General features: G+C 38.4%; 1 protein-coding gene and 1 pseudogene across 3 annotated transcripts in view; one reads left to right on the top strand and one right to left on the bottom strand.

Moving 5' to 3' along the window:
* Positions 1–16,539, top strand: part of PAWR (pro-apoptotic WT1 regulator) — a 137,129-nt gene that overhangs the window by 76,765 nt on the left and 43,825 nt on the right. For all 3 annotated transcript variants that reach the window (XR_009617123.3, XM_060656884.3, XM_060656885.3), the window contains exon 2: positions 5,569–5,700. Coding sequence is in view for 2 of the 3 variants with exons in the window: in XM_060656884.3 (XP_060512867.1) it covers positions 5,569–5,700 (132 nt within the window). In the remaining variant the exon portion in view is untranslated. The remainder of the gene's footprint in view (positions 1–5,568; positions 5,701–16,539) is intronic.
* LOC144616844 (large ribosomal subunit protein eL15 pseudogene) lies at positions 9,911–10,978 on the bottom strand (annotated as a pseudogene).

Raw genomic sequence — 16,539 nt, 5'->3', positions numbered from 1 at the left:
ATCTTTGGTTAGGTATATTCCTAGGTATTTTATGGTTCTTGGTGCAGTTGTAAATGGGATTGATTTCTTAATTTCTCTTTCTGTTGCTTCATTATCGGTGTATAGAAATGCAGCTGATTTCTGTATCAATCTGGTTTTGTATCTGTGACTTTGCTGAATTCATGTGTCAGTTCTAGCAGCTTTTTGGTGGCGTCTTTTGGGTTTTCCAAGTAGAGTATCATGTTTTCTGCAAAACGTGAAAGTTTGAGTTCTTCTCTGCCAGTTTGGATGCCTTTATTTCATTCTGTTGTCTGATTGTTGAGGCTAGAACTTCTAACCCTGTGTTAAAGAACAGTGGTGAGAGTGGACATCCCTGTTGTGTTCCTGATCTCGGGGGGATCCTCTCAGTTTTTCCCCATTGAGGATGATACTAGCTGTTGACTTTCTATATATGACCTTTTTGATGTTAAGGTATATTCCTTCTATCCCGACTTTCTTGAGTGTTTTTATTAAGAATGGGTGCTGTATTTTGTCCAATGATTTTTTTTCAGCATCTATTGACAGGATCATATGGTTCTTACCCTTTTTTCTACTAATGTGATGTATGACATTGTTTGATTTGCGAATATTGAACCAGCCCTGCAGTCCATGAATGAATTTCAATTGATCATGGTCAACAATTCTTTTTATGTGCTGTTGAATTTGATTTGTTAATATCTTGTTGAGAATTTTTGCACCCATATTCATCAGAGATATTGGCCTGTAATTCTCCTTTTTAGTGGGTTCTCTGTCTGGTTTGGGAAATCAAGGTAATACTGGCTTCATGGAATGAGTATGGAACCTTTCCTTCTGTTTCTATTTTTGGAATATCTTGAGAAGGATATGTATTAACTCTGTTTTATGTGTCTGGTAGAATTCCCCTGGGAAGCCATGTGGCCCAGGACTTTTATTTGTTGGGAGATTTTTGATAACTCATTCAGTTTATTTGCTGGTTATGGGTCTGGTCAAATTTTCTATTTCTTCCCCTTTGAGTGTTGGTAGTGTGTGGTCGTCTAGGAATTTGTCCATTTCTTCCAGGCTGTACAGTTCTTTGGCATATAATTTTTTATAGTATTCTCTAATAATTGTGTGTATTTCTGTGGTGTTGTTTGAGATCTCCTCTTCCGTGATTTTATCTATTTGGATTCTCTCTCTTTTCTACATTGTGAGAAGTCTGGCTAGGGGTTTATCAATTTTGTTTATTTTTTCAAAAAACCAGCTGTTAGATTCATTGATCTGTTCTCATGTTGTTGTTGTTTTTGATTCTATATTGTTTATTTCTGCTATAATGTTTATTATTTCTCTTCTGCTGGCTTTGGGTTTGTTTGCTGTTTTGCTTCTAGTTACTTTAGGTGTGAGGTTGGGTTTTGTGTTTGGGATTTTTCTTGTTTCTTGAGATAGGCCTGGTTTGCAATGTATTTTCCTCTTATGACTGCCTTTGCTGCATCCCAAAGGGTTTCAACTGTCATGTTTTCACTTTTATTTGTCTTCATGTATTTTTAAATTTCTTCTTTAATTGCCTGGTTGACCCATTCGTTCTTTAGTAGGATGTTTTTTAACCTGCATGCATTTGGAGGCTTTCCAATTTTTTTCTCTTTCCAATTTTTTTCAAGTTCATAGCATTGTGATCTGAAAATACACATGGTATGATCTCATTTGTTTCATATTTATTAAGGGCTGTTTTGTGACCCAGTATGTGATCTATCTTGGAGAATGGTCTAGGTGCACTTGTGAAGAATGTGTATTCTGCTGCTTTTGGATGAAAAGTTGTGAATATATCTGTCAAGTCCTTCTGGTCCAGTGTATCATTTAAGGCCATTGTGTCTTTATTGATTTTCTGTTTAGATGATCTGTCCATTGTTGTAAGTGGAGTACTAAAGTCCCCTGCGATTACTGTATTTTTATCAATAAATAAGATTGCTTATGTTTGTGTTAATTGATTTATATACTTGGGTAGCCCCACGTTGGGAGCATAAACATGGTTAGCTCTTCTTGATGGATAGACCACATAATTATGATACAATGACCTTCTTCATCTCTTGTTACAGCCTTTAGTTTAAAATCTAGTTTGTCTGATATAAGTATGGCTACTCCAGCCTTCTTTGACTTCCAGTAGCATGATAGATGGTTCTCCATCTCCCTACTTTCAATCTGAAGGTGTCCTCAGGTCTAAAATGAGGTTCTTGTAGACAGCATATAGATGAATATTGTTTTTTATCCATTCTGACACCCTTTGTCTTTTGATTGGAAGATGTAGCTCATTTACATTCAGAGTTGTTATTGAAAGATACGGATTTAGTGTCATTGTGTTACCTGTAGGTTTCATGCTTGTGATGTCTCTGGTCCTTTGTAGTCTTTGTAGCATTCCACTCATAGAGTCCCCCTTAGGATCTCTTGCAGGGCTGATTTAGTGGTCATGAACTCCTTCAGCTTTTGTTTGGGAAAGTCTCTTCTCTCTCCTTGTGTTCTGAATGACAGCCTTGCTGGATAAAGGATTTTTGGCTGCACATTTTTCCTCTTCAGCACTATTTCCTGCCACTGTCTTCTGGCCTGCCAATTTTCACTGGACAGGTCTGGAACTACCCTTATGTGTCTACCCTTGTATGTTAAGGCCCATTTGTCCCTAGCTGCTTTTATAATTCTCTTTATCTTTGTATTTTGCCAGTTTCACTGTCATAGCCATGGTGAAGACCTAATCTTGTCGAATCTGAAGGGAGTGTTCTGTGCCTCCTGGATTTGGATGTCTGCTTCCTTCCCCAGATTATGGAAGTTCTGAGCTATAATTTGTTCAAGTAAACCTTCTGCACCTTTCTCTCTCTCCTTTTCTTCTGGAACTCTTATGATACGGATATTATTGTTTCATTGAATCACTTAGCTCTCTAATTCTCCCCGTGGTCTAGTATTTTTTTTTATCTCTCTTTTTCTGGGCTTCATCATTTTCCATAATTTTATCTTCTCTTTCACTTATTCTCCCCTCTGCTTCCTCCATCCTTGCTGTCATTGCATGTGGTTTATTTTGTACCTCATTTACAACATCTCTTAGTTCATTGTGACTATCTCTTAGTTCCTTGATCTCTGCAGCAATAGAGTCTCTACTTTTTAAAGCCTAGCTGTTAATCTTATGACTATTATTCTAAATTATTGATCAGATATATTGTTTATATCTGTTTTGAGCAATTACTTAGCTGTCATTTCTTCCTGGAATTTCTTTTGAGAATTCTGTTTCATCATTTTGGCTAGTTTTCTGTGCCTTATGTGTTTTAATAGCTTATTGTGTGTCCTGCACCTGCAAACACTATTATATTAAAAAAGGGTCATAAACCATCCAGGGCCTGGCCCTTTAGGAGGTGATTTTTGGAGTGTGTTGCATGCTCTTTGTTGTTGTGACTGGTTGCTTTATTTCCCTACTCATGATAGTGGTTTGGACCTGCCACCAGCTGTGATTTGATTTGTTCGTTGAAGTAACAACGAATTTTTTCCTGGAAAAAATTTAAAAAGGGGTGGTGGTGGTGGAAGAAGCCTTATACCATATAAAGAGAGAAATGATAGGGGTGGGGAAAAAGAAAAGAGAGGAAAAAATTGACTAGGCAGGAATTAGAGAAAGTATACAACTTAATCCAGAGAGAGAGGAAAATGAAGAAGAAGGAGATACAGAAGAGGGGTAAAAAGAATAGATTAAAAATGTCCACTTAAACAAACCAACGACCAGAATATTCAGAATAGGGAAGGGGTGAACTAAGAGGAAGAAAGGGAAGGAAAAAAACCTATCTACATATCTAAAATAAGAAAATGCAAAACCGCTGGACTGATATCTGATTGTGCCTTGGAACCAGTGGTTGCGCTGGTCTAGAGGTGGGGCCCTCTGGTTCAGTCAGTGTCAATCTTGCGTCGGTACATATGTAACTATGAGGCATGGGGAGGCGTGGTTTGGTGTAGGCAGTCCTGCCTCCACTGGGGGCTGCAGTCCTGTTCCCTGAAGCCCCACTTTGTTGGTGATGGGGAGAAAAATGGCAACACCCCATTCTTTCTTTCCCTGACCAGGTGTCCCAGACCACACTGTTCAGGCCATTTTCACAGTGTTGTGCACGTGCGAGCAGGCTCTTCTGTCCTGCTCCAGTCTGCTGTGCTTTCCAGGTGCTCAGCTGGGATTCAAACCCCAATGTCTTAAAGGGTCCTGCTCCGCAGGCCCTGGTTATGGGGTAGTGCCACTCCCCCCAGCCAGCCTACAAAGGGCCTCTGACTGGCTGGTGCCTGCAGGGTCTTTTGTCCTTGGAGCTATCTACCTTCTGCCCACAGCACTCAGGGAGAGGATTTTTCTCTCTGACTGTGCCTCTGACTTAGCTACTGAGCCCAGGGCTAGCTCCTGCCCACCCTCCCGTCCCCTGCCAGGTGTATGTACAGGGTGGCCGGCCCCAGTCTGGTAGAAGCCCCACAACCCTGGATCGAGTTATAAATTGATTATTTCTCCATTTTTTCTACTCCCCGGTCCGTGGTTTTTCTCTTGTCCAAATACACTTCCACAGCCTCTCTTTCTCGTCCTTTTGTCTTTCCACAGAAGGGGATCCCTCCCCTCCATGCCTACACTGCCCATTTTATCTCCCAATTTGCAATAACGCACCTATGGTCTGTCACGTTGTCCCTGTGGGCCCCCTGGGGATGTTTCTGTCCTTCTTTCGCCAAGATTCCTAGAATTCCAAGTCTTCTGTCCTCAGTAGTGCTGTGTTTGATGGATGAGGGAACTTTGGATCCCTGTATTTCTCCTCTATTTTGATTCCTCTAGAGAGAGAGAATCTTAAGCAGGCTCCATATTCACCGTAGAGCCTCATGCAGGGCTTAATCCTGTGACCCTGGGATCATGACCTGAGCTGAAATCAAGAGTCGGACACTCAACCGACTTAGCCACCCATGTGCTACCCCCCAAATCAGTTTTGATCATGTTTTACTTATATTCTGGGGAATTGTGGCAGTGTAACTTCTTTCTGTGTTATGTAGTGGAAAGTCTATAATTCTCAAGCTATTTATGTTCCTTGTGATCAGAGCATATGCCTTTTGAATCCTCACCTCTCTCAAGAACTATGAAGGGTCTGAGGTCTCACCCTGCTTGCAAGTTAACATTTAGCTTCCTGTAGTTTCATGGATCATGGCAGAACATACTAGTCTCCTGCGTCACACACATGCACACATGCACACACGCACAGTCTTCCCACTGGTCTAAAAAGTCCATGTCTTGGTTATATCTTTTGTTATTCTCTGAAAAGAGGTAAACATCATTTGTTTACTTGTTGAATGAATGTAAGAAAAGAAGAAATGAATCTTACCTTTAGGCAAACCCTGTAACTGCTATTTGGAGTCTAGAGAAAAGGTGAGTTATCAGGGGTCTGAATGTGGAGGTTGGAATTTTAAGCAGATAATTTAGTTTACAGGAATTAAATGTACATATTGCTGTATGCACAGATACTTCTTTAATGTTGTCAAATGTGTCTTCACATACTGTCACAACATTCTGTTAATATCATATGGAAATAAAATGGAAACTATTCTTTTTTTCAGTGCTTAGATGAATATGAAGACGATGAAGCAGGGCAGAAAGAGCGGAAACGAGAAGATGCAATTACACAACAGAACACGATGCAGAATGAAGCTGCCAGCTTATTAGATCCAGGCAGTTCTTATCTGCTACAAGTGAGTATTTATTTAAATTTAATTTAAAAAAATTATCTTGGGGCACCTGGGTGGCTCAGTTGGTTAAGCATCTGACTTTGGCTCAGGTCATGATCTCATGGCTTGTGGGTTCTAGCCCGTGTTGGGCTCTGTGCTGACAGCATAGAGCCTGGAGCCTGCTTCAGATTCTGTGTGTCTCTGCCCCTTCCCCATTCGTGCTCTGTCTCTCTCTCTTTATAAGATAAGTAAACATTAAAAAAACAATTAAAATTAAACATTATCTTAAAAATTTATTTTTTAAGTAAATTACTTTTTTAATTAATTTGTTTGTTTTTTTAAAGTAAGCTCTATGTGCAACATGAGGCCTGAACTCACAACTCTGAGATCAGGTTAGGTGTTTACTGACTCAGCCAGGTGTCCCTAAAAATTTCTTGTTTAATTTTTTAATTTTACAAATGAATATTTAAAAATACCAGGATGTCAGTTGCTATTTTAACAATAATTTTAAGTAGCTTCTAATAATTTTTTCCTTCTCCTTTTGGTTGCATCAGCTCCATTTAAGTACTTTCAATGGATTTAACCACTGATTTTCCTTGCATCCAAATACTTTTTGACTATGTGGTTCTTTGTTCCCAATCAGTGAATATTTGCTATCTCATTAAGCAGGTTTAAACAGTATCTGTTGTAAAGTAACAGGAAAAATAATTACCTTTTTGCTCTTAATAAAGTTAGAATTAGTAAGTATGAGTGGACACTTCTGCCAGAGGCTGATAATTTCATTAGAATTATGTAGCAAATAAAGAGTTGTATCTAGTTTATACAAAGTCAGATATTTAAACATAGTAACAAAATACCATATGTAGTATTGTGAATTGCCAGAAACATCTATACTTCTATGTGATTATACAAATACATTTAAACTCAGTTTCAAATTAGCTGTTATTTTGGGTTTTTGTGGCAAAGAAAATTGGGAGTTGATGGTGTCAGAATGCCTCAGTATAAAGCAGATGACTCTGTTTAAATTGTAATTTGGGATTGGTCTTGATATAATCTAGTATTACATTGATTTGCTGACATTTTGAGATCCTAGGCCACTGTGTCATCTTTTCAGAGTTTAATTTAGACTTTTTATTAAAAAAAATTTTTTTAAGTTTATTTATTTAAGTAGTCTCTACATCTAACTGTGGGGCTTGAACTTACGACCCTGAGATCAAGAGTTGCATGCTCTTCTGACTGAGCCAGTCAGGCACCTCCAGTTTTGACTTTTTTAAAGTTTTTAATTATGATACCATTTTATTTTACTTATTTATTTTTTAACGTTTATTTATTTTTGAGACAGAGAGAGACAGAGCATGAATAGGGGAGGGTCAGACACAGAATCTGAAACAGGCTCCAGGCTCTGAGCTGTCAGCACAGAGCCTGACGCGGGGCTTGAACTCCCAGACCGTGAGATCATGACCTGAGCCGAAGTCGGCCGCTTAACCGACTGAGCCACCCAGGCGCCCCTATGGTATCATTTTAAAAGGAGTTTCTGAGCAATACAAACATCTCCCCCATTTTACTGATGAACAAAATGAAATATAAACTTCCCTATTAATTGGCAAGGTTATGATAAAAAGCCTTTTTTTTTTTTTTTTTGGCAGAGAGAGGCAAAATATTTTCAAGTAGTTTGGAAACACAGATGCAAAACTGCTCTTTGAGTCAGAGATACTGACAGGAGGGCTGATGAAGTGATGCAGGTTTATCTGCGCCTCCGTATCCAGGTACTAGAAGTACCTACCCTGTTATAACATGGTGTGAGCTGATAAGCAGCACTTCTCTCAGTATCTCTGTAAACAAATTTATCTTTGTATGTATGTCTGTACGTATGTACATATATGTATATGTACATATCCCTATATACATACCACTGTTTTGTTCTTTTCCCTTAATATTGTGGTGAGACTTCCACAGTATTACATAAAGAACTTCCCTATTACTTTTTGCAAATGCAGAATGTTCTATGTTATAGATGTACCATAATTTTTCTAATTTCTATTGATGGCTATTTAGGTTATTTATAATCTTTTACTATTACAACCAGTTTGGTGGTGAAAAACTTAAAATACATATTGCTTTGCATATATGTGTATGTAAATCAGTAGGATAAAATCCTAGCAGTGGAATTTCTGGGTGAAAAGGAGTGTGCATTTGTAATTGTGATGCTATTTCCAAAATGTTCTTTGCAGTATGGCCATTTTTTCATGTTATTCAGAGCTCTTCATATATTATTTTCAGTGGCATACAGCTTTCTTTCTTTCTTTCAGAGAGGGGCGGGGGTGGGGGCACAAGTGAGCCAGGGGCAGGCAGAGAGAGGGAGGGGAGGGAAGGGGGGGAGAGAGAGAGCACACAAGTGAGCGAGGGGCAGAGAGAGAGAGAAAGAAGCAGGGATCACCCAAAGCGGGCTCCAGCTCACCTGATATGGGATTCCAACTCCTCACAAACCGTGAGATCATGACCTGAGCTGAAGTAAGATGCTTAATGACTGAGCCACCCAGGTGTCCCTAAAGTTTTCTATTTTAACGTATATAGTAGTTAACACAAATTTCTTATTAATGGAAATCCTCAGTGGTTATATATATTTTTTTACTGTTGTAAATAATACTGAAGTTTAATCTGTGTAGGTTAAACTTTTGTGTTTTGAATTATTTGTCCAGATTTCCAGAGATAAATTTATTGGGCCAAAAAACAAAGGATTATAAGGACTTAAAAAATTTCTGATACATATTGATTAAATTATTTATGAGAAAAGGTTTGTCAGTTTATATAATCAATGGCATTTTGTGGGAGGGCATTTATGAGTTTTATGTTTCTTCTGTTTTTATTTGATTATTGATTTTCCTTTTAAAACAGTCTCAAGTTTAATGAAAAGTTATAAGGGAGTGGCTGGATGGCTCAGTTGGTTGAGTGTCCAACTCTTGGTTTCAGCTCAGGTCATGATCCCAGGGTCCTGGGATCAAGCCCTGCATTGGGCTCCACGCTGTGTGTGGAGCCTGCTTAAGATTCTCTTTCTCTCCCCCTCCCTCCCTCCCTCCTCCTCCTTCCCTCCCTCCTTTCCTCCCTCTGCCCTTCTCTCCTGCTCAAATGCTCTCTCTCTCTCAAATAAAAAAAAAAAAAAAAAAAAGAAAAAAGAAAAAATGTTATAAGTACTGTACAGAAACTTTTGCCCCTAAATTGTTTGAGAATAAGTTGCTAATCTCATGTCCTATTACCCTCAATTTTCTTCTTTCTTTCTTTCTTTCTTTCTTTCTTTCTTTCTTTCTTTCTGTCTTTCAATGCTGATCAACGCCAACTTTAATTCTTTATCCCCACACTATCTGATAGCCACCAGTTTCCCAATCCTAGCATTGGTTACTAACTTATAAATCTTAAGGTAAATTCTTCTCATTTACCTAATGTTCAGTTTCCATCAGTTTTAATATACCCCAGTATAAATACCATTACTGAGTGCTTTGTATGAAATTCATTGTGGGATGGAACAGGAGCCTTTGCCTTTTATGTGAACTTCAGCAGTACTGTGGAGACCAAGGCAATTTTGCTTGGGTAAAGCAGGATTTATTTTCATTTGTAAGAGAACCCTCTTGCAGCAGTTTTATTCAGTTCTAAAAATGGTAGCATTCTTTTCAACTATTCTTTCAGAAGCAGCCACTAAGTAAATGGAATATCGGATTAACCCTAAAAATGTGGGCCTTGGTTAACTTTGTTATTCTGCATATAATCATGATAAAAAGATTAGGATATTCTTCATATTTCTAAGCAAAATCTAATTTAAAAAAGCTTGTTCTTACCAAACTCCTAAAAACAGCCATTTGAGAGGAAACCACTAGAGCATTATATCACCTCAATGAAGCTGTTGGTATCGTTACATGCATCAACAAATCTACATGGCTAGCTTCTACATTCCACTGTTACAGAACTTATTTTACACCTGTTATACCAAACAGCAGTTAAACACTGACCTATAAACTTCCCAATAAGATAAAGCAAAGACAGAAGCGTTTATCTTATTAGATACAAGATACACCACCACTTATAGTCTTCAAACATTATTGCATTTTAATTTTCATAATTTGACAGTGCATTCATGGAACATTCTGCAGACAATGAATTTTAGCAGACAAATTAAAGGACACTTTTAAGCAGATATGACTGTCCTAAATTGTGTATCAGCTCAGAATTTTACAAACATCACTTATGTTAGCAAGTAATAGTGGAGCTGGAGAGTATTCGTTTTCTCCCTGCTGCATGGCGAGAACCACCAGTAGCATGGTGGACCTTGTTACCCTTTCCAAGGCCACATTCTCATAGCCTGCAGATGTCAGCCCTCACATCTCCCTGTGCTTATAGACTGGTTTGGTGATTCACTGCTTGTCAGGATTTCTTCTGATAGCTTTATGGAATTGATCAATGAGGGTAACTTGACAGAATTTGTATGTGGAATCTTTGCCAACCTAGTAAGAATTCAGGACTCTCAGACCCCCACAGTGGTGTCCAGCTCACTCCTCTGCAAGAGACTGAAGGCTTTGGGAAAGCTTTAGCTGGTTAATGCCATGATGAGCAGGCTTTCTGTAGGCTGCACCCTTAGGCACTTGGTGTTTGTGGCCACCACATTGCACACAAATCCAATATATGATATAACCTTGCTTGGCCTTGTATCCTTGTGTGTGTGCTTTTTTGGGCCAGTTTGGGCAAGGGCCCTGTCGAGTACAGAGAGCTGGTGGTACTACCAGAAGTGTACCCTGAGAAGAGAGCGTGTTACATTGGACTGCTTCTTCCTCCATAGCTCCTGGATGTACCTGTAAACACCCATCTTGGCTTACCTTTGAGCTGATGGTTGCCACCAGACAGAAAGGAAAGAGCCTTTCTCCCCTTTCCTGTGTATTTTTTACAGAGACTCCTACATAACCACAGGACAGCTTTTAAAAACAGGAAATCAGGGACACCTGGGTGGCTCAGTCAGTTGAGTGTCAGACTTCGGCTCAGGTCATTATCTCATAGTTCGTGAATTGAAGCCACACATTGGACTCTGCTGTCAGCACAGAGGCTGCTTTGGATTTTCTGTCCCCTTCTCTCTCTGCCCCTCATTCTCTCTGTCTCTCAAAAAGTAAACATTAAAAAATAAAAATAGAAAATTAAAAATGACACATTCTTGCCATCTGATATTTAGATCTTATTCAATGATGTTCTAAGTATAGCAGAAGGATCTAATTCAGAATCATGTGTTGCATTTAGTTGCTGTTACCTCTTTAGTTTCCTTCACTCTGAAACAGTTCCATAGTGACTCTTTCTTAATCTTAACACTTTAAAAGATTATAGGTCAGTTATTTTATGATATATCCTTCAGTTTGGGTTACCTAATGTTTATGCATAATTAGATTCAAGTTATAGATCTTTGTCAGGAATATCACAGAATTGATGCTATATTCTCATTGTGTATCCTATCAGGTGGCACATAATTGTAATTTGTCCCACTGCTACTGCTGATCATTCTGGTCATGTGATTTTCAGGCTTCACTTTCCCTTCTTAATAAGTATTTTGTGGATACTTTGAACCATATAGATACCTTAATTCTTTAAACTTTCTATCACCTTTCTGTATTTATATCTGTATATCTGTATTGACTCACTATTACTTATTTTATCTGATGGGTTATACCCTGTTACTGTCTGTACTAGTTTTCTAGTGCTGTTGTAACAAATTACTACAAACTTATCTTAAAAATAGTACAAATTTATCATCTTACAGCTTTGTAATTGCAAGCCCTACATGGGTCTCATTGGCCAAAATCAAGGACTAAAATCAACGACTTCAAGGGCTTAAATTACGGCTGCATTTCTCTTTGGAGGCTCTAGGGAATCCACTTTCTTGCCTTTTCCAATGTTCTTCCTTCTTCCATCAAAGCCAACAGCGGTGGGTTGAGTACTTCCTACATTTTGTCATTCTGACCTTTCTTCCTTTTTTAAAAATATAATATAATTCTATTTTTATTTAAAAATGTGAATATATACTATGTATGTGTTTACATATATATTACACATATATGTGTATGTTAAAAAATCTGCAAGGTATTACAGTAGTTTTCTCGGTTGCAAAATTGTAAGTGTAGTTTATTTTATTTTTGCTTATCTTTTTTTTTTTTTTAATTTACATCCAAGTTAGTTAACAAATATTGCAATAATGATTGCAGGAGTAGAATCCAGTGATTCATCCCCTACATATAACACCTAGTGCTAAAGCACCAAGTGCCCTCCTTAATCCCTCTTGCCCATTCAGCTCATCCTCCCACCCACAACCCCTCCAGCAACCCTCAGTTTGTTCTCCGTATTTAAGAGTCTCTTATGGTTTGGCCCCTTCCCTGTTTTTATATTATTTTTGCTTCCCTTCCCTTATGTTCATCTGTTTTATATCTTAAATTCCACATACGAGTGAAGTCATATATTTGTCTTTCTCTGACTGACTTAGTTTTAATTAGCATAATACTCTCTTGTTCTATCCATGTTGTTGCAAATGGCAAGATTTCATTTTGATTGCCGAGCAATGCTCCATTATATATATATACCACATCTTCTTTATCCATTCATCCGTCAATGGACGTTTGGGCTCTTTCCATACTTTGGCTATTGTTGATGGTGCTGCTATAAAATACATTGGGGTGCATGTGCCCCTTTGAAACAGCACACCTGTATCCTTTGGATAAATAACCTAGCAGTGCAATTGTTGGGTCATAGGGTAGTTCTATTTTTAATTCTTTGAGGAACCTCCATACTTTTTTCCAGAGTGGCTGTACCAGTTTGCATTCCCACCAGCAGTGCAAAAGGGTTCCTCTTTCTCCTTATCCTCGCCAACATATGTTGTTGCCTGAGTTGTTAACTTTAGCCATTCTGACAGGTGTTAGGTGGTATCTCATTGTGGTTTTTGATTTGTATTTCCCTCATGATGAGTGATGTTGAGCATTTTTTCATGTGTTAGCCATCTGGATGTCTTCTTTCTGACCATTCTTCTTAGTCGTATCTTCCTCTGACTTTCTTCTGCCTCTGTCTCCCCCTCCCTTTTCTTTTTTTGGGGGGGGGCATAAGTGAGCAAGGGGCAGAGAAAAAGAGAATCCCAGGAGAGACAGAGAGAGAGAAAGGGAGAGAAAAAGAGAGAGAGAAGCACGGCTCACCCGAAGCGGGACTCGTGTTCGTCCAAAGCAGGGCTTGAGCTCACCCGAAGGGGGGCTGTCTTCCACTTTTAATAACCCTTGTGATTACATTGGTCTATCAGATAATCTAGGATAATCTTCCTATTTAGGGTTGTTGATTAGCAACCTTAATTTCCCTTTGCCATATAACCTAATAGGTTTGAAAGTTACAGGGTTTAAGACATAGTTGGGCCTATCAGATAATCTAGGATAATCTTCCTATTTAGGGTTGTTGATTAGCGGCCTTAATTTCCCTTTGCCATATAACCTAATATGTTTGAAGATTACAGGTTTAAGACCTAGACATTTTTGAGGGTCGTTATTCTGCCTGTCACACCATCATCATTTATTTTGATCAAATTATCCCATATTTTGCCACTGGGAGCTCATTTGAACTTTTGTATCCTTTGCCACTTCTCCATTCTTGGAATTGGAATACTTCCTTGGCATAATATGATATTACAGGCTCATCTTTAACTTTCCTACACCAACCTTAGAAGCAGCTATTTCTTTAAGAAGCCAAGGAGCTCTGATTCCTTTTACTGGAAAATATTTTGAAGCCAAGATATGCACTGTAGGTATGTTTATGTTATTGAAGTGTCACCATTCCTGGTCCCTCTCTGAGTATAGACCTACAAAATATGTGTATATCTATATATACATACCTATGTGTACATATCTATTTTGTCTTCTGTCTGCCTACCTACCTACACCTATCTGGGTAGATACTGAAATGAATTTATACTGATAACTTTCAATTCTAATCTCATAGGGTTTTATTCTAGTATTTGTAACTCTCTTTTGTGAGAAACAAACATCGAGAAACTTGCTTCCCACTATCTGTAATGTTTTCTTATTTGTTCAATCCCTTGTATGTAACCTATCTCTCATTGCCACCCTTTGCCTGTATTTATGCCCTCCTCACCACAAGTGGGTTCTGCTGATATCCCATGTTGGCTTTCCTTGTGCATGAACACTCTGCTGACACTCTTTAGGCTTGGGCATCCTGGATGCCCTCTCTACCCTGCTTGAGTTGTGACTCGCTGCCCTAGATCACCCCTCCTCTTCCACTCCCCAGGATTCCTTCCTTACCCTGCTTAGCTTCTGTCATCCTGTGATAGGCTGCCCTTCCTAGGGTCTTTCTTTGTTCATGTTCAGACTCTGAGACCTCATGCTGGGTTGCTTCTCCTTGGAGACTGTTCTTCTTTCATGTAGGGCTCCAGTCTTCTGATTGCCTGGTTTGGGGCACTGTTTTCTCCCTATCTAGCTCTGCCCTATCTGATGGCTTTAGGACTGAATCATTCAGAAAAAGAAGGGGAATGATGAGTTTTTCCTGTTTTAATCTTTGTTAATTTGATAAAGTTCTTGTTTTGTCATTTTTCTTACTGTTTTATCAATTATACATTACAGATACTTTGTTCTGCATTCATCCTCAGCAGTGTATCTTGCTACATTACATATACCAGTATAGCTGCTTTAATTTAGTCCTGAGGGCCAGTTAGCATGTTATGCCATAATTTTATTGAGAGCTATGGCTTTGTCATTAATTAGTTTGTTTGAATAACTTTAGTATTATTTTTGCTATATTTAGTTGGGCTTGTATTTCTCTGATCATATTTCACACATGCTTTTATATTTGTTTATACTTTACAAGTTCTGATCTGCCAGTGCACCTGTAAAGACAATTCGTGGGATTTCTTTAGTGACCATTCTAAGCTTAACTGAAGCAAGAATGTCTTATTTAAACTTACACAAACAGTTGGTGCCTTGCCAACATTTTCTAAGCTCTATATAGGTCTTTCTCCTTCCCTGTAGTAATATAAACCATCCCATCGCAAGGAAGATTATTTCTGACAAAGTATTATTTTAAATCAGTTGTGTAACAGGCTTTGAGGTTACCAGAAGGTCTAATTACATAGTCTTTGAAACTTTTAAGACCAATGTCAGTCTTAGCAGTTGTTTTTTTACAAGTCATTTCAATGATACTGGTATTTCTCCTCCACACCCTTCCCCCCATTTAGACTGGAATTGTCAACTTTAATAGGTATAGTAATTATTGAGTTGTTCTTTGTTGCCACAGAAATATAGAGGCTTCTAGTTAACAAATCTGAGGTGAAGTTTACATTTGCGTAGAGTATTAATGTGTAAAAAACATCAAGCATTTTCCTTCTTAAAAGTATTATAATTTTAAGGGTGCCTGGGTGGCTCAGTGGTTGAGCATCTGACTTTGGTTCAGGTCATGTTCTCATGGTTCATGAGTTCAAGCCCTGCATTGGGCTCTCTGCTGTCAGTGCAGAGCCCGCTTTGGATCCTCTGTCTCCCTCTCCTTCTCTACCTTTCCCTGGCTTGCACTCTCTCTCTCTCTCTGTCTCTCAAAGATAAATAAACATTAAAAAAAGTATTGTAATTTTTAAATTATAAAAGAGGATCCCTGCTCTTGATTTTGTTTTTTTCTAATATTTTCTCTTTTTGGCAAGAGTTTTAGAGATTACTTTAAACGGCATCTGTAATTGTCCATCTTGAATACACACACGAGAAGCAGGCTACCACTCCTCCCAATTTCTTCTTCTATACTAGTTCTCATACAAATATAGTCTATCCATTTTGAGAAACATTCCATTATGAAGGAATGTAATTTGATTACTAGAATTATTGTGAAGTAACATTTAGCTACAAAATGTGTAATCTAATAAAAGACCCTATTTAAATCTACCAATAAAGAATAAGCTTTGAGTGCTTGGGTGGCTCAGTTGGTTGAGCATCTGATTCTTGATTTTGGCTCAGGTCTTGATCCCAGGGTCGTGGGATTGAGCCCTGTGTCGGGCTCTGCACTGAGCATGGAGCCTGCCTAAGATTCTCTCTCTCCCTCTGTGTCTCGCTCTCATTCTGTCTCACTGTAACAACAACATCAACAACAAAAAAGTAATAATGATAAGTTTAAGTGTGTTCTGTCTCAGAATCTAACTATTGAAAAAATAGATATATAGAAATAAGCTTAAATTCTAATTGTTTACAGATCTTGGACATGAACATGGAACAATTTGATCAGGTTCTGATTTTATCAATTGCACCAAACTAGCTGCATAGAAAATACTGTGTGAGGGGCGCCTGCGTGGCTCAGTCAGTTGAGTGTCCGACTTTGGCTCAGGTCATCATCCCACGGTTCGTGGGTTCGAGGCCTGCATTGGGCTCTGTGCTGACAGCTCAGAGCCTGGAGCCTGCTTCAGATTCTGTGTCTCCCTCTCTCTCTGCCCCTCCACCACTCATGCTCTGTCTCTCTCTGCCTCTCAAAAAGAAAATGGTGTGTGAAACTTAATTGAGATATGTTTCAAGTGACTAGTTGTTAAAAAAAATGCTGCAAGAAATCTAGAAAACCGATATTATACAACTTCTGTTAGTATACTTAACTGGAAACTTGTTTGATCCTGACTTTAAGTCATTTATAATTGGGTCAAAATATAAAATTAGTATAATGCCACCAGACTGTTGCTGAAAACAATCTTCATTTCACATTTCTACATTTGTTAAAATTCTACTCTAAATCTGTTTTTAGTCAGAGTTTTACCAAAAGTATTAAGGAAAATGATTATGTTAAACTTCAGAAATATTATTTATTGTAATCTTGTTCCTGTCATTTCAA

Source organism: Panthera onca, chromosome B4 (genome assembly GCF_046562875.1).
Source record: "Panthera onca isolate mPanOnc1 chromosome B4, mPanOnc1 haplotype 2, whole genome shotgun sequence".
Classification (NCBI taxonomy): Eukaryota; Metazoa; Chordata; class Mammalia; order Carnivora; family Felidae; genus Panthera; species Panthera onca.
This window is presented reverse-complemented; position numbering and strand designations above follow the sequence as displayed.